The 25,126-nt window shown below is 43.1% G+C and overlaps 1 protein-coding gene across 1 annotated transcript in view; it reads left to right on the forward strand.

The window, feature by feature from the left end:
- Positions 1 to 25,126, forward strand: part of LOC139746688 (uncharacterized) — a 682,159-nt gene that overhangs the window by 490,008 nt on the left and 167,025 nt on the right. Inside the window, 1 exon segment of the mRNA XM_071658129.1 lies at positions 4,420 to 4,575. Coding sequence (XP_071514230.1) covers positions 4,420 to 4,575 — 156 coding nt within the window.

The raw sequence follows: 25,126 nt of genomic DNA on the forward strand, positions 1-25,126 counted from the left end.
TAGTACTCGCTCACATTCCTGCCCATATATGATATATAGAACATTTTTTTTATAATTACCAGCCCCTCAGAAATCTACTTTGGAGTTGCTTGGTAAAGATTTTTCATAATGATTTCTTAGTACTGATTTCTCAGATCTTGTAGCCTCTTACTTAGCCTTTACAAAGCTGGCAGCTGTCCATTGGTGAAGTATGTTTACATCTGCTTGGCAGTTTTTTCAGTTTTGTGATAGATTAAAGTCGTATACATTATTGATGGCAACAAATTGTTCCAATTTATGAAGTTTATCCTTGCTAATTAGACTGTTCATCACATAATTTGGCACTTTGTTACTGTGTTTTCAGTGCTGGCAGGAATGGGTACTTTTACAGAATCTTTAGTTGCTACTTTCTTTTGTTGTAAAATGCATTGTTCTGCAAACATTCCTCTACAGCATTCCATAAACACTTGAGACCAGCATTTTTTTTTTTTTTTCTTTGATAACTTGTACTTCATCACTAGTAAGCCTTACATAGTTATTGATCTTAATTTCATGTTTTTGATGTAGCCTTTGATACCATGGACCTGTGTATTACGGGTAGTTCATTCTATGATAGTGAGATTGTCATATATCTTTTGAATATGAGATTTTCATATATCTTTTCAATATCGCTTGGTTTTCCTATAAGTGTTATTCACTTTAACACCTGACAGATGATGTCAGTGCTTTTATCATCTATGTCATGTTATAGATGAAGTTCGTTCTGCAATTTAACTGAATTCATGTCCTCTTTCTGTTTAACCTATGATTTAGTACAAATTCGAGAAATGCTGAGTATTTATTTTCTAAATTAAACTTGCTTCTTAGGGGTGCTTGATTAACTGGAGATTAATCAACCTTAGGTTGTGATGCTCTGTATGGCACATTTTTGTTTTCTGATGCTGAATGCAACTCTCATTGCCCCAGTGATGTCTTTGAACTGGAAATAGATCCTTTGATTTCATCAGTAAGTCTCTACTTTTATGTGCTGTAAAGTGTATTGAATTAATGTTGAGGTTCAACGAAGCTATGCAGATTTTGAGAATGAAAAATGAAGTATGCAGATTTGATATGAATACCATTCTCAAAGAATTACCTCCTCAGCTCATTGAGCAAAACTTTCTTGTGTATATGGTATTTACTTCTGTGTACCCTGAATTTGAAATCAGTAGGATACTTACAGAGGAAAATTAATAATGATACGAGAAGGCAACAAAGCAAAATGAATATAAAATGAAACAATAGTGGTGAATAGTATAAAGGCAAAAAGCACAAAGTTAGAAACAAAAAACATTCATGTGGAGGTAGGAAATGTCCCATATAGCCAACAAGCTTTTCACCTAGAAAATATATAAAAAAGAATGCTGGTCTAAAACAAAGTTAAATTTTCATAGCATTTGATTACATGTATCTTTTGAATTTTTGCTTATTATGATAAACATGATGATCTTGTGCTTATCTAACATTGCTGCTTAACAAAACACATGGCACTGGATAGTTTGATGCTCCTTTGAGGTGCTTAATTTGAAAACTCTATAGTGTATACTGATCTTAAAACAGTTCTGTCGATATATCTATCTATCACCATTAACTCTTTTCCAGTTCCATGGCTTGCTTTAGGGTGCTTTTAGGTCCTGAGTTTCTCATATGTATCCTCAAGCCACGTCCAGAACATGAAACATAAGCTTCCACACTTAATGCATAAGTGCTTTGTACTTCTTACCTTGGGTTTGAGTTGATTCATCAAATGACACCAACATCTACACTTACACATACCACCCATGTACACCTTTTGCTTTCATTGCATGAAATCCCAAATCATTCCTCAGGCATCCTCTTTCTAAAACAATTGCAACTCACTTGAATATGAACCAGTTCATGATGGAGAAACAGCAAGCCAATCTACTGGTTTTGAACGTTGATTGTCACTGACAGTCACCAAAACAGGTGGTGCCAGTGTTTGTGGCTGAATATGGAAATAACATGATTTAACATCTGTATTCAACACTGATCACATTCATCTCCTTATGATGTCTTTTGATGTCAGGAGTTAAAAAAAAACTTTTTTGCTGATACTGTAAGTGTTGAAACACCCGGGGTCCACCAATTACTTCTCTGAGCCACAATTGAGTGCCTGTGATGTTGCTGCTCTCTCCTTTGTGGTTTCATTAATTTGGCTCAGATTCATACATCTAGGTTGGTGATTAATCCAGAAAAGGGGAGTTTCTTGATCATATACCCAAGACCTAGAGAAACCTTGGGATATTGTTTCTGCCTTTTTCTATACCAGTATTAGTTCCTAAACCCAGCTCAGGTCATTAAACCTGGGTCAGTGACATGGGAGATCCAGTCATCCAACTGAGAGAAGATAGGTTCCCAGTCTCTTACTGTAGATCCAAAGCATCCTTTTGGTATTGTGGATGTTTTTTTGTGTTTGACTTGTTTATCTTTGCTCACATCTCCATATCAAGGTCAGTGATAGATATACCCAGTTGACAAAGCAGGAGAGGAGGGATTCCTGGTCTTTTTCCTTGGATCTGCCGCAGTACGATTTCCTCATTTTAGTTCGGAACTCTGCATTTGGAATTGTTGATGTAAGACATCTAGCCAACCAGCTAGTTGTATAGGGGATAGGTGCTGCACCATAGTCAGGTGGTGTAGCACACATTTAAGTATGCACCCCATACTCCCATACAGCTGCCAGTTCTGAGCTGCCTGAATTAAGACTATCTACAACTTTTATAATGTGGTTATTCACATTTCTGTGAAGTACTCTTTTTCACAGGCACAGGCCAGACAAAATTACTTCTTTCCTCATCTGAAAGCCATAAGGCAAATCATATTGACCATCTTGGTCCAGTGAAAGGATTTGGCCCTTTCTCCAGCCAAGTTCCTCCAAATCAACGGTTTTGGAGGCCCTTCTTTTATAGAGTACCATTTTCTCATAGCTTTATCTGTTATGATTGATGGTTTAGTGAAACTTATTTACTGTACAAATGCCATCACGGTCTTATCTTTCACCTGAACGTGAATGAAGCTGTGGCCCAGTCTGAAGTTCATAGCCAAAATACAAACTTGCAGAATTTTGTGATAGAAAAGTCATATTCTCAAGTTGGAAAAAGGACAGTAGACACCATCATTAGTGACTTGTACACTTTCTAAAAATCCAAATGAATTTCTTCTGACTAATCATGAGACTGTTTATCTTCCTAACTCTAGTGTTTCGCTGTGTAGGCAAAGTAAGCAAACGAAAAATCTTGAAGTCCCACTCTTGTGATATTGCTAGAGCTCATGAAATTCACAAGGTGGCTTTGACATTCAGTTACATAGAGATCTCTTTGTAAGACATCCATTGGTGAGGACTCTGGAACTTCTTAGAAACCTTGATCAGTGCTCATTGGTGTCTTGAACTCAGAGGTATGACATATGATGCCATGGTGAGCCACTGGATTGTGCTTTGTAACTTTCTTTGCTCTACTCTCTCTTATTCAGGTACAAGTACGTTGCTCCTTCTTTTGTGTAGCCATGCTCTCGCTCTTAACCAAAGATGGAAGCTGCTAACGGAAGAAATGAGATGTTGAAACATGAGAATCCTTTTCTTTTCGTGGGAGAGATTTATGAACCTCTTCCTTTTGCTTATCCTTCCTAAATGGAAAACTGAATGACAGGGTAGAGCAATGAAAGCATCTTTGAAGGGAGTTTGTTAATGAATAACTTGTCTGAGTCTAGTAAGATCTCTCTCTCAAAAAAAAAGCACTTGTCCTGCAGACAGAAGGGAATATTATGTCATGGTGTTAATTGGATGTAATTAACCCTTCTTGGATATGCTGACCCATATTCTTGCTTAGAAGATTCCAACTCTGAAATGAAAGAAAGGTTTTTCATATATCATATCCCTATTTTTGAAAGGTAGTGGGAAATAGTGGATTGAGGAAGACAAAGAGAGATGTGATCAAGAAGGAGGCAGGGATACAGATTGTTTTCTTCATTCTAGTACAGATTCACAAATGACTTAGTTCCTGCTTTTGATAAAGGATGGTAGCAAAAGGATACAGTGATAACTGATATCATATGAAAGTTATATTAGTACATAGGTGAAGGCAATATCTGCTATGTGTTAATGGACCACACTGCTATTATTCAGATGAATCCTATAAGAATTTCCAAACGTCATTTAGCAGGAATAACAGCTGAATTTCTTGTGCTTCTTTCCCCACCCTAAACTTTTAGCATTTTTGTGTTGAGACTGCATGATTCTTTATTTCTTTAAGATTATCTGACAAATAGACAACATCAGCAACTACAGCTAAGTTATAGAGGAAATTTTAATTAGAAATATTTTTTCCTTTGATTATGTAGTCTTGTCCTTGGATTTGGTTCTAATCTGTCATTTAAAATCAGCGAGTGGTTTCCGTGCTGCTCGTGATGCTGTGTTAAGAAATGCAGCTGAGGTTATGCAAGGCCTCACTCCTGGCTCTTCACCAAGACGACGCGCTGGCAGTAGGAAGACCTCACTCAATGAACCCGATGAAGAATATGCTTCAGATCCAGTAAGAGGTATGTATTCTGTTTTTCAAGATTTTGTTTCCCCAGGCGTATTTACTGTTTTTTGGAAAATTTATTGGTATCTGGTGAAATTTACAGTTACAGCTAAGAATGACAGTGCATTATGCCTTTCTATGCAGTAGTTTTAGTTCTTTTTAGCTGCATGACAAAGCTGTAATATCAAGAACTAAGTTTGCTCCTAACAACCAGTAGTAATTTTGTTGGTTAATGAAAGTATTTTGCACACCAGCAGCTTTCAATGAGTAGGTAGGCATCATTGTTTTGGACTCGAGATGCAGTGTTATGTGCAGTGATGCATGTTATCTTAATAGACCCTTGTGTAGAGGAGGCATTACCTTTATGGGTACTGCTCTGTTTAGTGGGAGTTAAGTGCATATATTTTAAACTGTCGTTTCTTGACTGGATGAAGGTCAAAGTTGTATTTTTATATTCATATTGTAGTGATTAGGGTGCTTATGGAATAGACATGTGTAACATCCAGCCACAAGGCACATTCCTTTTTCTGGACTTATGAAAATTTTATCTGTTTCATAAAAGATATAGGGAAAGGGCTCAGGCTGATAGGAAAAAAGTCATGATAAGAAGTGAATGTTAACACAGTAACATATATCAGTCTCGTTACAGATAATGAAAATGGTAAAGATATCAGAAAAGGCACTTGTTAACACCTGTGATAAGCTTTAGATGACACCATAATGATGCATGTGTTTCTGCCTTTCGTTTAGTCTAGCTACCCTTGCTAGAATTGATGTGATGTATGATTCACATGTACTATTCATGCTATAGTATGTGATCCATAATTGTGTTTTTCACAGTCACAACAAAGGGGGGGAATAACCCAGTTTATAGTTCCACAAGAAAACCCTATTGCTTCTGTCCTTCACTCATGTATGAATTACCGTTTACTGGCAGTTATCTGATGACACAGGACATTGAAATTACATCTCAGATCTTTTGTTAAAGGTTCACTAAAGGATGTCTGCAGTTTATCTCGGATCCCTATCAAAACTGTATAAAAGGATGAATGAAGTTTGTGGCCTCCTTCTTACTGCAAAACTAGTCATTCTTTTGTGATTATTATAACCCGTAATCAAATTGATGGCATGTCTGAATCAGACAAACAAAAAGTACTTTTTATCAACATTTTTTGCAACTAGTATATCCTAACTAGTAGATGCTTGAATTAATCAAATATTGATGCTGAGCAAGTGATTCTACTACATCACATCAGACTTTACCATCCAACTGTTGTTGCTAAACCAGTTGCTGTTAGACCACAAGATGCATGGTGAGCCAAGACTAAGTGAAACTGATTGCTGTTCTCATTGCAACTCTGAATCATGAATGCTCCATCTTTTAACCCTTTTGTTTAAACTATAGTGTAACATGTTTTGGTTTCACAGTCTATCTCCCAAGTCTACTTGAAACTTTTCCTTCAAGTGGAATTAAGATGGTGAAATATCCACAGTAGAGTTTTTTATGCAAGTCAAGCTGGTGTGAGCACTTTAAGAAAAGAGCTGATTTGCTCAATCTGAAACTAACTGACAAAGCTGTAAATGCTTATCCTGTGGCAGCAGAAATATATCCTGAAACTTTAAGGGCCATCATAGAGAAGGGAGATTTTTTTACCATATCAGATCTTCACCACTGATGACTTTGTCCTCTGGTGGAAGAAAATGCCGAATTGGATTTATCTGCTGAGGGAAAGTACGCATCTGGATTTAACTTTTCATTATTAGGGGCCAGTGTGGAGGAAGACTTCAAGCTGAAGACTGTATTGGTGTGTCATAGCAAAAACTCAAGGGCTCAAAAGATTAAGTCAAGTATTCTCCTCCTGTTGTGTGCTAATGAAACAAGACAGTGTGAGCGACCAGTAAGATTTTTGAAAGCTGGTGTATTTCTTACTTCTGCCATCCTCTGGAGGAATGCGCCAACCAAAAGAACATCATGCCTGAGAGTATCATTGCCTTTTGTTATATACTCTGGTCTTCCCATCAGTTTAAACAATTTTGTTTGATAACGTTAAGGGTGAATGAACTTAAAAAAAATCAGATCTAAGTGAAGGTTGTAGTACGTAAGGAGAACATTTGCTCCGCTCTTCCATGAAAAGTATGGAGACGAAATCACAGCATCGTACATGCCATTAAGAACAGCGGAGGGTTTTGGGATGAAATCAGTTAACATTGACTGGTGTGTGGAGAAAGGTATGCCCTGAATGTTTACATGATTGCTTAACAGTTGATGCCCTAGGACATGAAATAGGGAAATTGTTAAACTTATACATGATATGGATTTCAGAGAGTTTGAGGAATGAGATGTATTTGTGTTGCTGGATTCCTGCAGTGAAGCTTTCTCAAATGAATATGGTACTGAGTTTGAGATAATGAAAGCAGCTTTGGTTGATAATGGTGATCAGGTGTAGAAAGCCACTCATGAGCAACTAACAGATCAGGGCAGGTATTTTGCCTTGATTAACAGGTACAGTCTGTTATTCATGAGACAGATCTTATGTCGTATTGAAGGCCCAGCGTTTGATTGCTACCAGTTTATTAGTAGAGAGAGGCAGAAGTCTGCTATGCAGAATACATTGGAGAAGTTCTGTGAACAAAAAAAAAAAAAATGTTGACATCTGTTGCTGAGACAAATGCTCTTTGTCCAAATGTATTCAGTATAGAATGATGGGGATTTTGTAAGCTCGAAGTTATAATCCGAGTGGTGATCCTTCCTCTATACATTTTGTGAGTTACCCTTGAACTCGTACGTTGTGCTTAGCATTCACGCGTGAAGTGTACGCCCATCCGGTCATTTTACGATGAACATGTGTGTGTGTTTGAGTGACTTCAGAAAGACAAACAAACGACCAGATGAAAACAAGAACTGTCTTTCCATCCAGCTTTGTACCGTGGGATAGAGACTGACAACCAAAAATCACTTCATACACATGGACCTATCTCTCTTTTATATGTCCTTGAAGGAGTGATAGTAATGATATAGTGATAATCCACCTCATTAACTAGAGCCTCATACAGGCCGGCATTAGGTATGTAGTAGGTCAGGAGGCTGCATATTGACTGGCAAAAGGTAATGTGTTTTAGTTGTTCGTCTGTACCCTGAGCGTCGGCCCCCAGACGACTTGGGCTAAATTTAATGCCACTCTCACCGAGTTAGCGTTGTCGCCTTGTTCGTTCATGAATATGGTGAATCTGCTTAAATACTAGGAAAGAGGGAGGGACCGCGGCTTCACCCAGGACAGTTATTTAGTCAATTACGCTGACGGAGCCATTTACAACTTGGGAGACTTGCTTACATTAACTGTTTTAAAATGAATGGTTATTTCCACGCATCTTATTCAACGTGTTATAGTCCATTGTGTCTTGCATTGGATTCGAGACGGAATTGATCCCAGAGACGTTCGTAATGCTAGGAATGAAGACATTCGTGAAAGAAAGAAAGGAAAAAATAAACGTTTATTTATGTTGGGAATGTAATCCGAGGGTCACCCGGATGGCGTGACCGACGCGGGAGGATTGCGTGGCAACTTCCACGACGTACATGTGTCTACCCCTCCCAGACGCACACGCGGATCCACAGACACACACACACACACGTGCACACGACGGGGCCACACGAGTGGGGCCCCCGGAGCTTGCCAGTGGCTCTCTGACTCCCCGACCTGACACCGGTATTTATCTCTCGGTCCTGCCACACCGTTCGGCAGTCTAGTGTGTGTGTGTGCCGTGGGAGGGTTGGTCGTGGTGGTGGTGTGTGTAGCAGCGAGGGTTTGAAGGACGACTCGAAGACAACGAGAAGTTTTGTCAAGTGTGGAGGAGCGGCTGCTCCTGCTGCCCTGGTTTTGCCATTCATGGTGTCTGTTCCTGGTGTCAGTGGCGAAAACAAGGCAAGTGTTATTACCGTGTGATTGCTGTGGCCGGCCTTGAGGAGGAGGAGGAGGAGGAGGTGGCGGTGGTCTGTGCATCGGTTTTTAAGAACTCATGGGTGCGATGCTGGGTTTTTCTTCTTCCCCTGTGTCTTATTTGAGGAGAGAGAGGGAGACCTATTGGACGATTGTGAAGACCGTGTTTGTCTGGAGAATGTAAATGGTGGTTATTGTACTGTATCTCCTAAAACTAAATGGTTGTGGTATGTTGTACTTGCTGATGATGGCTGATTCTGTGATTTGACTCGTCCTACTTGCTAGCTATTCAGCACTGGAGATGTGTCGTCACAATAAGGGTCATATTGTACTTGTAATGTTAGCAACATCCGACGTTAAATCGCTGACGCCCGTGTTATCAAAGCAATGCAACCGAGGGAGTATAAAATGCGACACCACCTGCCATCTATACAGTAACAGCAGACTCATACCCACCGGATGCTTGGTAATATTTCGAAGTCAAAAGTGTACATAATTATGATCACATTGGCAAGTGTATATACGTCATCTATTTATATATATATAATTTGTATTAGATGTGAAGACTTTTAAGTAGTATCTAGGAGGTGTTTTGTTATTATTATTGTACCTAATTTCTTCGATTGGGTAACTTCCTGTGTCGAATTATATATAGTAATAGACCTTTTCCAATTGAGATTGAATAACTGTGTAGCTAGAACAAGTCGTTCATTTCTGGTAACAACAACATGAAGTACATTGGCATTTGAAAATCTGGATGGTTCGACTGTGGTATTTCCCAAGATGATCGCGTTTAACTGTACGAAACTAAGTTCATTTTTCTGTCTTTTGTTTCTACGTTTGAAGTTTTGCAACCAGACAGGCTCGTAATGACAGCATTTCCGATAATGTTTATTATTACAATGTTGATTTTGTTAGTCTGGTGCGATTTGAATCATTCTTCTTCACGCGAACCAATGTGGATGTTGCTCGATGGACCGAAAAAAAAGAAAAAATGCTTCGATGAAGTTTGATGACGCAACTCTCTCTCTCTCTCTCTCTCTCTCTCTCTCTCTCTCTCTCTCTCTCTCTCTCTCTCTCTCTCTCTCTCTCTCTCTCTCTCTCTCTCAACTGCGAGGATGACCTCACCAGCCGTGTATCCTTCCCAGCGCACCCACATCAGTTGTACTCTTTCAGCATTTACTGAAAGAAGGTACTTGAATATTTTTGAAAGCTTATACGTTACGTGAACTTTGATATATATTTTTTCCCTCTTTTCTCAAAACAGATGCATTATTATACGCGATATAGGTTACACAATGTCTAGATGTCTCGTGGCTTATCATATATATATATATTTAGTAGCATTAGTTTGCCAGGCAGCGAAGTACATCCAAGTGGCCGGCCTACTTTATTTACCCTTGCCACGGCGCTGGTCATTGCATAAAAGATGTTTACCACCACGTCTACTGACCTTGGAGATCTTGGGTCTCCTCTATTAATTCACGCCATTGTGATAAATACGAGTAATTTATGGCCTAGGAGATCGGAGGGAGGGTGGGAGGGCAACTCACAGAAGAGCTAGGACTAATAAGTAAGGCGTCGCTTACTACACTTAACCTACATACATCTGTTAGGGAATTGGGAGTACCCAGTTGAACGTTGAGATGGAAATATTACAAAAATGTATCGTACACAAAATAAAAGTCTATTGTATAAACAGTAATGAGAATGTACAGTCAATTACTTCAAAATATGGGAGCTTAAGTCCCTCGGGGAGAGAGAGGGAAGAGGGCGGTGGCCCCCCCGTCAGGGTCCTTATTCCTTATCTCTTATCATCAAGGTTATCGCTACGATATGCTAAGGGGGGGGAGGGGTCACACACACACCTCGGAAGTGACGTCACCAGCCGGGCTGAATGACCCACTTAGGGAGCGCCAGCCAGCCAGGTAGACACCGATACACAGACTTCTTCACGGCGGTGTTGGCTACTACCCGTACACGGCGTAGACCAGACAGACCGACCCTCCGTCTGTATCATCGCTACCATCAACAGATCCTCCTCCTCCTCCTCCTCCGCTTGGTCGATCATACGCGCCCTCATTTCCCCCTACGCTAATGTATCCTACCACTCAATTGTCTTGGGGTTTGGTTTTAGTTATTAGATGTTGAAAGGATTAGAATTTATATTTGGTTCTGGTTTAGCTTAAAGTAGGGCGTAATTATTATTTAAGGGGGGATGTAGAGCCATCCTGTGGTGTGGGGGGTTGGGGGGGTGTGGTTGGTGTATCCCTTCCCCCCACACACAAGGGCTAGGCTAAGGTGCTGTGAGGTGGTGTAGACACACACACACACACACACACACGTGTGGGTCGAACCCGTCGCTTGCTACGAAGTTTGATGTCATGGGCGCATTTTACGTAAGGTGCGCTTTTCACTAGTGAGTAATTGGTGTATATATATATATATATATATATATATATATATATATATAGTACCCCTGGGAATCATTCGATGAACTTCAAGTGATAGAGTTAATCGTTTATAATGTTATAAGCTCTCTTCGTGTATTGATAAGGTTGCCCTCATATATATATATATATATATATATATATATATATATATATATATATATATATATATATCAGACGCAAAACAGAACACTGAAAAAATATATTAATCAGCAGTTGTAGTATACATAACGCTGCTTCGACAAGGCGGGAAACGACGAACAGATGTCAAAATAAAAAAAATATATAGAAAAAAACAAAAAAGCATCGGGAGGGGAGGACACGGACGGACGGGTAGGAGGATTATGCACTGCATGTCGACAAATAATCCACAAAAGGCGTACCGGAATACATTAGAAAGTTGGGAGGGCGGGTGGGGAGGAGGAGGGACTCGAACCCCTTTGCGTAGTGCCCTCGCCAGACTCTCCTAAATAGATCCCAGTTCCCAGTAGCGGGTCTCCCTCCGTCAGTAGATAGGAGAGAGAGAGAGAGAGAGAGAGAGAGAGAGAGAGAGGCAGGCATTGCCAAGGGCGCCCTCGCCGTTGCCAGCTTTAGATATACTTTTAGAAGCGAAACCGTTCGTGTTTTGAATGTCCAGTTAAGTCGATGTGGAGAACCGGGTGGGGTGTGTGTGGAGTGGTGGTGATGTGGAAGATTTATGTGGTTACATGCTATAAATCCGATGAAGGATTATGTATACATAATATATATATATATATATATATATATATATATATATATATATATATATATATATATATATATATATATTCCTGTGAGTCCACGGGGAAAATGAAACACGATAAGGTTCCCAAGTGCACTTTCGTGTAATAATCACATCATCAGGTGAGACACAAGAGAGAAATATATATATATATATATCTATTTCGATCTCACACACACACATGCTGTTGTTTGGCTATAGTGATGGTGTGGGGGGGGGGTGGTTTGGCTATGGTGATGGTGAGGTGAGGGGGTGGTTTGGCTATGGTGATGGTGGTGAGGGGAGGGGGGTTTGGCTATGGTGATGGTGAGTGGGGTGTGGTTTGGCTATGGTGATGGTGAGGGGGTGGTTTGGCTATGGTGATGGTGAGGGGGTATGGCTATGGTGGTGGTGAGGGGTTAATTGTTTTAGTCGTTGAATCGGACAACCCTGTGTACTTGAGGAACCTTCTTGACTCACAGATACAAATTTGTACATGCATGCTATCTCCCACACACACACACACACACACACACACACACACTCACATAAATACCCGCAACGCTGTCAGGAGGGAGGTGAGGAAGCGTTTCTGCGCAAGCAAACACACGTGGAGGACCCGACCTCCAAAGCCTAGTGGGAAAACGAAGCGACTGCAAAGAGCATTTGGTGGGGAAAAAAAAAAAGGTGGGGGGGAAAGTTTAGGGAATCATCCGTGGTGAGATGTATGGGGGGGATTGTGCACCTCTCTCTCTCTCTCGCTCTCTCTCTCTCTCTCTCTCTCTCTCTCTCTCTCTCTCTCTCTCTCTCTCTCTCTCTCTCTCTCTCTCTCTTCCCCCCCGTTGGTGCTTCACCTGTGTGATCGCGTTTTCCCCCTTTCCCATTACGATACGTGGAGTACACGGTTGACAAGGTCTGTTGTGCTTTAAGAAGCTACCTGGATGAAGTAATGTATATTTTCGTTTACCTGGCTGAATTGATGTATATTCTTGAATACTTGGTTGAATTAATGTCTATTTTTGTATACCTGGCTGAATTAATGTATATTTTTGTATACCTGGTTGAATTGATGTATATTCTTGAATACTTGGCTGAATTAATGTCTATTTTTGTATACCTGGCTGAATTAATGTCTATTTTTGTATACCTGGCTGAATTAATGTCTATTTTTGTATACCTGGCTGAATTAATGTCTATTTTTGTATACCTGGCTGACTTAATGTTTATTTTTGTATACCTGGCTGACAATGTTTATTTTTGTATTATCATTTTGGTGGATTGTGACAACCCCCAAAGTACAGGATGTAGTCGCCTTTGTTCGTGAGCGAGGTCGTTGTTTTGGCAACTTACATTTCAGTTTGAAGGAATTTCCTTCACGTAGGTTAGAAACCTTTCTTCTCCTAGTCTTAGGTGGTTGTATGTAGCTCCAGGATGGGGTCGGTGTGTGCTTTGAAAGGCAGTGTATATGTGTATCGGTTTCATCATCATTCTATAAGTATTTCGGAAAGTTTGAGTCACGCCGGGTGACTTACGACGCTTCAACAAAGTGCCCTTTCTTTTCTCTCTCTTATAGTTTTGTCACACAGTCGTGTTAGTTATGTTGCTGCTGCTTCTTCTGCAACTCTTTCCAAGTCTCTCTAAGTCTCTTTTTTTTTTTATATATGTCGAGAGGACCACCTTTAAGTGTTTTGCCCGTGATGAAGGAGTCGGGTCTTACAAATGAATTTTAAGAGGGATCAAATGCTGGTATCTGATCGTATGAAAGCATTGTGCAGATAGACCCAACACACTACGCTTTGTACAAGGTAGATTTTTTAACTAGATAGATTTTTAGTTAGGTGTTCATAAAACGTCATAGAACCTTCTGTCCTTAAACCGTTAACATAGGTTTTCCAAAACATTTTTTTTTTTTACATAACAATTTGCTTTAATTTGCGTTTTGTCTTCGTTGAATTTCAGTGGCTATTTCTCAGATGAGGCTGAAAAAATGTTTGATTGATTTTGGATAGTTTTTCTAATGATTTTTGAATGATATCCCACTTGTTTTTCCATCGCACCGGAGATGTATAGACTCTGGGGATGCGATCTTATTATCCATCGTTTATAAACTTTTCGAAAAGATTTGTATCAGTGACCGTGTCTTACGAAACACAAATAATTTGTTACAAGAATTGAGATATTTTCGTATAAGATACTGATTTTCAGTCTAGTAAAATAGTTTTTCATATCTTTGTCTATATTGGTAACAGTATCATGAACTAAGAAAATGTTATCTATGTCGAAAGGTTTATGTCACAAAGATTTTTCAAAATCTTTTATCGAACGCTCGACCTTAAGGAAACACATAAGGCATCTAAGAGATCGAGAAGTTAGGAGTGAAAGAGATGGAATAGTCTGAGAGTTTAGGGTGAGGTGGAAAGTCTACCTTTTTAAAAGGGGGGGGGGGGTCGAGTCGAGTCGTAGCGGCTAGAAATAACATGAGAGAGGAGTGGTGGGAGGGGGTAAAGAATTCCAAAAGCTTGGTGGTGTAAGGAAAGAAAGAAAAACATTACAGCGGCTCAACCTTGAGCCAGTTGCCAATGGCCACCACGGTAATCATGAGTCGCAGAATAACTTCTTCGAGTATTTCGCCGCCTGTTTAATGGCGGGGGTGGTGGCACACACACAAGCAGCTATTTCTTGGATGCGGAAAGTAGCGTCGTTGTAGAAGAAGGGAAAGGGACACACACAGCACGCAGGTGGGTCAAGTTTTTGAGGTCATATTGGGAGAGTTGATAAGCCGGACTGCCTTGGACTCCGTCGAGTTAGTATGTATAAGGCCAAGACAGGAGGAGCCTTCCCAGACGTGAAAGCAGTACTGAGTACAAGGTCGGATCATCATCATCATCATCACTCCATCGGATCATCGGCACAACAGCAGCAGCTGTTCAGGAAGGGAATTCTCGACGTACGAGAATTTTACTCCCGCAATCATGAAATGAGAAGTATAGGGTTTTCAAGAAGGGGATTAGATGGCTCGGTGATACTTTCTAGGTTTATTTGACGTATACTGATGGAATTATAGACCCATCAAAGAGGATTGGATAGTCGTAAAGGGTTTTAGAAAGAAAATCGGGATTTGAGTTAGGCATTGGAGTCAGTCAGTCAGAATTATCGGGGCTGCGCCCCTCCCGTGGAAAGTCCTGCTCATATCTGAGATAACAGAGGTAGTGGTGACGAACTGGGGACGTACGTAGATGGAGGCAGGGAAGACGACGTGGAAGAATTAAATAGAAGTAAAAGGAATGTGGCGCGGTGGCGAGTCGCCAGCGTATGTGTGCATATTTTTTCGAGGAGAGAGAGAGAGAGAGGAGGGAAATCATATATAGCCTAGTAGACCGGGACACACACACACCCCCTGCATGTTGGGAAAGAGGGATAGGCTAATTTATCAACAGTTATGGGCATAGACCTGCTAGAGAGAGAGAACGTAGTCAGGGAATAAAAGACAAAAAACTTTAGGGGGAAGCTTGGAGATCACACGCCCAAATAACACACACACACACACGCACACACACACACACACACACACACACACACACACACACACACACACACACACACACACTATGTCAAACTGCTTTTAGTATATCTGGAGCGACAGCATTATGAGTCTCCTCCACACGGGAGATGACCAGATGATGGCGATGTAGGAAGAGAAGATAAACAATGGAGGGATCTCGCCTTGATATGATCTCAGTGTGTGTGTGTGTGTGTGTGTGTGACGATCGAGCGGTGTCCAGACGCTACAGGAAATGAAGAGTGTTGAGAGAAGTCTAGTGTGTGTGTGGATGGGAAAATGTTTGATTGAAATCAGAGCAACACGGGACGTGGATGAGCGTGGCTAGTGTATAACGGTCACTTAAGCGATTACGGGACGTGCATGAGAGGTTATCACGCATGTGTTTTCACACACACACATACACGCACACATAAGGGATGTTACCATGCATGTGTTAATACATATGTACAAGCATGTACATAAGGATATGCACATGTATCCTTAGAATCACAGACATATGTAAAATTTTCTCGAGGTTTATGACCAGCGATATATATATATATATATATATATATATATATATATATATATATATATATATATATACCACTTTGGTTCATGGTGGAGTACGCTCCAGCGGTTAGATCACAGCCTTGAGGAAGCGGAACTCCTGGGGAGGGTCCACGGAACGGAACGAGGAGTGTGACGGTAAAAATAAAATGGATCAGGAGAAGAAAATTCAAGACTTGCCTTCACTGTAGGAAAGAAGGATGAAAAGGACAGACATTCAAACCCGTCAACTCTCTAGGAGTGACGGTGATGTTGCTCAAAGGGTCTGAAAGGGCAAACAAATGGTTTTTTTTTTTTTGAACACTCGAATTGTGGACGTAGGAGTGAATGTGGACAGGAGGCATGGTGGAACGGACGGAGACTTGGAGAATGTGTGGTAGACTCGTAAGGCCAACAGTTGGGTACTTCTAAGCGTGTTTATGTTACAGATGTGAGGCGGAGGATTCTCCTAGGGCAAAGCTGCCCTCTGATGGGGACAGATAGGTAAATACAGACACACACACACACACACACCAGTGGGAGCTTTTCTCTTGGCCAGTATCAAGCGTAGCAACTTCCTGTGTTGACGCTGGCTCGGGACGTCCCCACGCACTCTCGAAGTTGTGGGAAGGCTGGCTTGGGACGTCCCCACGCACGCACTCGAAGTTGTGGGAAGGTCCCTTTAGGGGCGTGGTGGTGGTGTGGGAGACTCTCCCACGTGCTGTGGTGGGAGGTGGTCCTGTAGTAGTGTGGGAAGGTGTCCCGAGGGCGGAAAGACCGTGTCCTCCTCCTCCTCCCGTGCAGTAGCAGCAGCGGTGGTGGGGGACAGCGTAGCGCACGACGGTGTATCGCCTTGCAAGCATGGCCAACGGGGGTCTGGGCCTAAGCCAGTGCGCTACAGTTTGTGTGTGCGAATTCTACGTTAGACCATTAAAAAAAAAGATGAACTGTTCAACCCACTTTTTTTTTTATTATTATTTACTTCCATTGAAGTTTATTTATCTTTTTTTTTTATTTATTTTGTGGGTTATTTTAGGTATTATGGAGAAAACTCCGTAATGTCTCGAAATGCGATGTTCTTGAAAGAGTTTCTGTGGGTGAGAACGAAGGGACGGACGGACGCGCGCACGCACGCACGCACCTGGTCCTCTCGTGTTTACATCCACTCCAGCACTGGCCCCAGGGGGGGTTGGGGAGGGGGTGTGTGTTACACCCTAGCACTGGCCCCAGGGGGAGGATGGGGTGGGGGGTGTTACACCCTAGCACTAACCCTGGGGGTGTGTGGGGGTAGTAGTGTACCACTGACCCCCCAAGGGAAGGGGGGGTAGTAGTGTACCACTGACCCCCAGGGTGTAAACTTGATAGCTCATTCATATATATTTTTTTTTCACCCCTTCCCTCCCTCCTTCCCTCCCTCCTTCCCTCCCTCCCTTCCTCCCTCCCTCCTTCCCTCCCTCCTTCCCTCCCTCCCACGTATTTTTCTTATTTCTTTTTTTCTCTAGTCTTTTGTTTTGGAGCGTTGCTTCCGTCATAGTGCAAACAGGGTTCGTTCGTTCGTGCGTACGTTCGTGCTGTTGTTTTTGTGCGTACGTTCGTGCGTACACGTCCGTGTTGTTATTGTGCGTACGTTCGTGTTGTTTTTGTGCGTACGTTCGTGTTGTTGTTGTGCGTACATTCATGTTTTTGTGCGTACGTTCGTGTTGTTTTTGTGCGTACGTTCGTGTTGTTTTTGTGCGTACTTTCGTGTTGTTTTTGTGCGTACGTTCGTGCGTACGTTCGTGTTGTTGTGTTGTGCGTACGTTCGTCCGGTGGTCGTGCGATATTTCATGTTGTTCTTCCCTGGTGGGAGTGTGATGGCGCGGGGTGTCGTTGTAGATTGTGATGGCGCGGGGTGTCGTTGTAGATTGTGATGGCGCGGGGTGTCGTTGTAGATTGTGATGGCGCGGGTGTTGTAGATTGTGATGGGGGGGGGGGGGGGGGACGACGCAGCTCCCATCATGGCTACTGCACCATTATGACACAACCCCATCCCATTATGGAACAGAATATTCCCCCTGCCATGGCTGCTGCACCATTATGACATTACCCCATCCATCCCATCATGGAACAGAACCCCCATACCATGCCCACACATCACCATTAGGGCATCACCCCCCATCACCCCATTATGGAACAGAACCCCCATACCATGGCTACACATCACCATTAGGGCACCACCAACCCCCCATCACCCCATTATGGAACAGAATCCCCTTCCTTGGCTGCGCCATTAGGTCATCACCCCCATTATGGAACAGAATACCTCCTTCCCCTTTCCCATCTCCACCCCCCACCCTTCCCATGGCCACCACCATGATGACGAAGGCAGCTTGAGCAAAGCTTGCCCCATTCCTAACCCCCCCATTCCCTCCCCCATCTCTTCCCCCCCATCTCCCATCCCTCTGGTTGAGTGGGAGGGGAAGGGGGGTGGGGGGGGGTCCAACAGGACCTCGACACTGACCCGACTGGCGAATTTGACACCTCGGGTCGTGGCCACACACACACACACACACACACACACACACACACACACAGCTGGCTCTCTCTCTCTCTCTCTCTCTCTCTCTCTCTCTCTCTCTCTCTCTCTCTCTCGCTTGTTAAGTCAGCTGTTGGTGATGTGACGACATGGCGGCGAGGACATAGATATCTGTGTGTGTTTGCTGCTCGTCTTGCAATCGGTTTTCCTTTCATCCATTTTTGTTTTTTGGTTTTTTCATCGCCATTTCTTTCTTTATTAGGAATAACCATTTTGTTTTTGCATAGCCATTTCTTTCTTTATTAGGAATAACCATTTTGTTTTTTCATCGCCATTTCTTTCTTTATTAGGAATAACCATTTTGTTTTTTCATCGCCATTTCTTTCTTTATTAGGAATAACCATTTTGTTTTTGCATCGCCATTTCTTTCTTTATTAGGAATAACCATTTTGTTTTTGCATAGCCATTTCTTTCTTTATTTCTCTCTTCATAAAGGAATGCTATCCTTTTAGCCTTCAACACTCGCCTCCTATATTTTTTTGCCTTTGGTATTTAGAGTCGAAATACCTGGGCGGGACTGAAAGTGAGACATATGAGCGTATAGATAAATGGGTTCGAATACCACAACCGTAGTGGATGCTGAGGGAACCCGGATCCAATCCCTTTTCGGTGGTGTCAGATCCTTCGTCTCCCACGTCTCTGGGCGGGACTGAAAGTGAGACATATGAGCGTATAGGTAAATGGGTTCGAATACCACAACCGTAATAGATGCTGAGGGAACCCGGATCCAATCCCTTTTCGGTGGTGTCAGATCCTTCGTCTCCCACGTCTCTTAACCTCCATTGTTTTAAATCCTCTTTGTTGTTGTTGTTCTTTTGTTTTTCTGCCTTCACGCCTATATTTCATTCAAATGCGCCAAACCAATTCCTTGGTTAGATTAAACATTTGCCTTGATATGGCCCTGTTTAGCATTGTATTACCTTATATGATGGGCCGTAATTGCCACGCTGTTTAATGTGATTACTCCGTGATTACTGTATCCGTAATTACTGTATAACAAGTTCTTCTTTTGATGTGATTACTGAATAGGCCACCCGTCTTCGTCCAGAATGCCGTTCGATCAGAGGTGCTTTGAAATGTCTTGGAAGAGCGCAATCCCCAGGGATTTGACAACCCCTTGACACGCAGAACAGTGTACTTCATTGTGGTTGTGGCCCGTGGGACGCACACACACACACACACACATACACACACACACACACATACACACACTCCGCCCACGCACTCCGCCCACGCACTCCGCCCACGCACGGCTCTCCTCCGCCCGGGATGTGGAGGAGGTGGTGTGAGTGTATACACGCGGAGACTCCCTCCTTGAAGGCAGACGGGGATGTGGTATACGGGTGGTGTGTTGTGTAGGGGGGATGTGTGTGGTGTGTTGTGTAGGGGGGTGTGTGTTTGGTGTGTTGTGTAGGGGGGATGTGTGTTTGGTGTGTTGTGTAGGGGGGATGTGTGGTGTGTTGTGTAGGGGGGATGTGTGTGGTGTGTTGTGTAGAGGTATGTGTGGTGTGTTGTGTAGGGGGGATGTGTGTGGTGTGTTGTGTAGGGGGGTGTGTGTTTGGTTTGTTGTGTAGGGGGGATGTGTGTGGTGTGTTGTGTAGGGGAGTGTGTGTGGTGTGTTGTGTAGGGGGGATGTGTGTGGTGTGTTGTGTAGGGGGGTGTGTGTTTGGTGTGTTGTGTAGGGGGGATGTGTGGTGTGTTGTGTTGGGGTGTGTGTGGTGTGTTGTGTAGAGGTGTGTGTGGTGTGTTGTGTAGGGGGGTGTGTGTTTGGTGTGTTGTGTAGGGGGGATGTGTGGTGTGTTGTGTTGGGGTGTGTGTGGTGTGTTGTGTACAGGTGTGTGTGGTGTGTTGTGTAGGGGGGATGTGTGTGGTGTGTTGTGTAGGGGGGTGTGTGTTTGGTGTGTTGTGTAGGGGGAATGTGTGGTGTGTTGTGTTGGGGTGTGTGTGGTGTGTTGTGTAGAGGTGTGTGTGGTGTGGTGTGTAAGGATGGTGTGTTGTGTAGGGGGTGTGTAGTGGAGGGGGTGTAGGTGTTAGGGGATGAGGGTTGTGTGTACCACATGGTTGTAGTAGTGTGTCCTTTGGGGATCAGGGGTGTGTGTGGGGTGAGGGGATCAGGGGTGTGTGTGGGGTGAGGGGATCAGGGGTGTACATTTGGTGGTCCTGGCTGTGTAAGGGGGTGTAGGGGGGGTTCAGGGGTGTGGTTGTTGTCGTATTGATGTCAGGGGGTGGAGGGTCAGGGTTGTGACACACACACACACGCACACACACACACACACACACACACACACACACACACACACACACACACACACACACACACACACATTTCTCACGGCTCCCAGAACTGAATTCCATCTCTTAACGATGCAAATGTATGATGGACGTATCTGGGGAGTGGAGGTGGGAGAGCGTAGCAGTGAGAGAGAGAGAGAGAGAGAGAGAGAGAGAGAGAGAGAGAGAGAGAGAGAGAGAGAGAGAGAGAGAGAGAGAGAGAGAGAGAACTTACTTACGAAGACGCTTTGCCAAAAGGAAGGGCTTGCGCGTTGCGCCCACCGCAGGGAAATCTAGAGTCGCGTTAAGAGAGAGAGAGAGAGAGAGAGAGAGAGAGAGAGAGAGAGAGAGAGAGAGATGTGACGTGAGACTGCCAAAGTGGGTCCACCCGCACCCCCTTCCCCCCTCTTTAAAAGGACTCCTTTTTTTTTCTATATCTAGAGCGTGAAGGGAAAGAGTACACTTACACCAATTGAGGAGCGACCCCATATTTAAGGGGGACGGATGTAGTGAATATGGCCCCGAGAGAGAGAGAGAGAGAGAGAGAGAGAGAGTGGTGGATGGATCTGTCTTTGTAGACGTATGTATATGTAAAGTCGTACGTCAGTGCGTGCGTGTGTGGGGGGGGGGGGGGGGAATGGATCTGTCTTTGTAGACGTATGTATATGTAAAGTCGTACGTCAGTGCGTGCGTGTGTGTGGGGGGGGGGAATGGATCTGTCTTTGTAGACGTATGTATATGTAAAGTCGTACGTCAGTGCCTGCGTGTGTGTGTGTGTGTGATGTTCAAGGGTCGTACACACGTCATGTACTAGGGGTCGTACCGTCATGATGGGGGAGTCGCATCGTCGTGCTCAAGGGGGTCGTACCGTCTGTCGTGCTTTGGGCAGTCATACCGTCATGATCAAGAGTTGCACCGTCGTACCGCCAGTCGAGGGTCGTACCATCATGTTCGAGGGTCGTACCATCGTGCTTGAGGGTCGTACCGTCGTGCTTGGGGGCATCGTACCATCGTGCTCAAGGGTCGTACCGTCGCACTCGGGAAGTCGTACCGTCATGCTCAAAGGGTCGTACCATCGTACTCGGGGAGTCGTACCGTCATTCTCAAAGGGTCGTACCATTATGCTCGAAGGTCGTACCATCGTACTCGGGGAGTCGTACCGTCATTCTCAAAGGGTCGTACCATTATGCTCGAAGGTCTTACCATCGTACTCGGGGAGTCGTACCGTCATTTTCAAAGGGTCGTACCATTATGCTCGAAGGTCGTACCATCGTACTCGGGGAGTCGTACCGTCATTCTCAAAGGGTCGTACCATTATGCTCGAAGGTCGTACCATCGTACTCGGGGAGTCGTACCGTCATTTTCAAGGGGTCGTCCCATCATACTCAAGGGTCGTACCGTCCGTCGTGCTCAAGGATATACCGTGAAACTTAGCGGTGCTATGTGTGTGTGTGCGCTCGCGCATGCATGCGTGCGTTCGTGTATGTGCGTGTGTGTGCGCGCGCATGTGTGTGTGTGTGTGTATGTGTGTGTGTGTGCGCGCGCATGTGTGTGTGTGTGTGTGTGTGTGTGTGTGTGTGAGCCAGCAAGTCATGATGAGTGACAGCAGTAGTTGCTGGGTTGAGGTGGTTTGGTCGGTTGCGTTCACCCAGATGGTCGGATCGGGTCACGCACGGTTTACCCATCACCTTCACGCCCTCCCTACCTACATAGAGCCTCTTACCCATCACCCTCACGCCCTCCCCCACCCATTCCCCCATATCTCCTACCCATCACCCTTACGCCTCCTCACCCATTTCCCCATATCTCCTACCCATCACCCTTATGTCTCCTCACCCATTTGCCCATCTCTGTTACTCGTCTCAACGTATCCTTACCCATCTCTGTTACCCATTACCCTTACGTCTCCTTACCCATTTACCCATCACCCTAACGCCTCTCTCCACACACACACACACACACACTACCCATCACTTAACCCATTTCCATTATCCTCACTTCCCTCAAGGCCTCTTACCCTTCCACAACCACTTTACCCGCGTCCCATTCCTGTATTCCCTGTTCCTGTACCCTTCCCACGATCATGTACCGTTCCCTCCGTTCCTGTACTCTTCCCTTCGTTCCTGTACCTTTCCCTCCGTCCCTGTACCTTTCCCTCTGTCCCTGTACCTTTCCCCTTGTTCCTGTACCTGTCCCACGTTGAAATACCCTTCCCTCTATTCCTGTACCCTTCCCTCCGTCCCTGTACCCTTCCCCCTTGTTCCTGTACCTTTCCCACGTTGAAATACCCTTCCCTCTATTCCTGTACCCTTCCCTCCGTTCCTGTACCCTTCCCCCTTGTTCCTGCACCTTTCCCACGTTGAAATACCCTTCCCTTTATTCCTGTACCCTTCCCTCCGTCCCTGTACCCTTCCCCCTTGTTCCTGTACCTTTCCCACGTTGAAGTACCCTTCCCTCTATTCCTGTACCCTGCCCTCTGTCCCTGTACCCTTCCCTCTTGTTCCTGTACCTTTCCCACGGTGAAATACCCTTCCCTCCGTCCCTGTACCCTTCCCCCTTGTTCCTGTACCTTTCCCCACGGTGAAATACCCTTCCCTCTATTCCTGTACCCTGCCCTCTGTCCCTGTACCCTTCCCCCTTGTTCCTGTACCCTTCCCCACGTTGAAATACCCTTCCCTCTACTCCTGTAACCTTCCCTCCGTCCCTGTAACCTCCACACATACCCCTCCGCCCGCGCCCCTTCTCTCCTGGTTCCTGTACCGTCCGTGCACTCGCTCCCGCGCACGCGCCATTAAACGTGTTACCTAATGGCGTGCCGGCACGGGGTCCCCTCCCCCACGGAGAGGAACCTGCGTCCTTAGAGCCAGGTTCCCCTCCCTTCACGGCCCGTGACTACACCAGCGTCCTGGGGCTCTCCTGGTGTCGAAGGGGTGTGTGTGTGTGTGCCTCACAGTCATGCTGGCTCGTCCGCCAAACCCCCTTACAGACGCTCTCTCTCTCTCTCTCTCTGACTCTCTCTCTCTGACTCTCTCTCTCTCTCTCTCTCTCTCTCTCTCTCTCTCTGAAAATCATCTAAAGAAAGGTTTAAAAAGAGAAAAAAAAAAGATTTTAAAAGAAGAAAAGGTTTCATACAGATTAATGTTTGGCTCTTGTTTGATGCCTGATGAGTGTATGTATATATATATATATATATATATATATATATATATATATATATATATATATATATATATATATGTATATGTATGAGTGTATGTATGTATATATGTATGAGTGTATGTATGTATATATGTATGAGTGTGTGTATGTATGTATGTATGGTGATACGGTCTTTATGGAACGTATATGTGTGTGTGTGATGTTTGATGTGTTTGAGTTTGTGATGGGTGTATGAACGTATGATGATGCATGGTGGTGTCTGGTTTAACGTATGATGCATGATGTCTGGTTTAACGTATGATGCATGATGTGTTTATGAACGTATGATGTATAATTAGTTCATAAACTTATGTTTGTGTGAATGTATGATGCTATGTTGTGTATGGGCGTACAGTGTACACCTGTATGAGTGTATGATGTATGTTCTCTCTATGAATCAAGAACATGTGTTTTATAAATGTATGATGTATGATGCCTACATAGTTATGTTGCCTTGATGCATGTATATGATGTCTGTACGAATGTATGATGTAAAATCGTCTTGAATGCACAGAGTATGATATCTATGTAAGCTGAAAAAAGTATGATGTCTGTATGAAAGTATGATTTATGTATGAAAGTATGCATTGCCATTACGAAAGTATAGTGTATGGTGTCCGTGTGAACGTTATGAACTCGGTAGTAATGTCATTAAGTAATTAAAGGAATCGCTTAACCAGTACAGACATCCATGAGAAATATATATATATATTTTTTCATAATATTTTTCCAATTAAGTTGAATATTTTTCCAATTAAGTTGAATATTTTTCCAATTAAGTTAAATATATTTCCAATTAAGTTGAATATTTCCAGTTAAGTTGAATATTTCCAATTAAGTTGAATATTTTCCCAATTTAGTTGAATATTTTTCCAATTAAGTTGAATATTTTTCCAATTAAGTTAAATATATTTCCAATTAAGTTGAATATATTTCCAATTAAGTTGAATATTTCCAGTTAAGTTGAATATTTCCAATTAAGTTGAATATTTTATCAATTAAGTTGAATATTTCCAATTAAGTTGAATATTTTCAATTAAGTTGAATATTTTATCAATTAAGTTGAATATTTCTAATTAAGTTGAATATTTCCAATTGAGTTGAATATTTTTCCAATTAAGTTAAATATATTTCCAATTAAGTTGAATATTTCCAGTTAAGTTGAATATTTCCAATTAAGTTGAATATTTTATCAATTAAGTTGAATATTTCCAATTAAGTTGAATATTTTTCCAATTAAGTTAAATATATTTCCAGTTAAGTTGAATATTTCCAATTAAGTTGAATATTTTATCAATTAAGT

Source organism: Panulirus ornatus, chromosome 66 (assembly GCF_036320965.1).
Source record: "Panulirus ornatus isolate Po-2019 chromosome 66, ASM3632096v1, whole genome shotgun sequence".
Classification (NCBI taxonomy): Eukaryota; Metazoa; Arthropoda; class Malacostraca; order Decapoda; family Palinuridae; genus Panulirus; species Panulirus ornatus.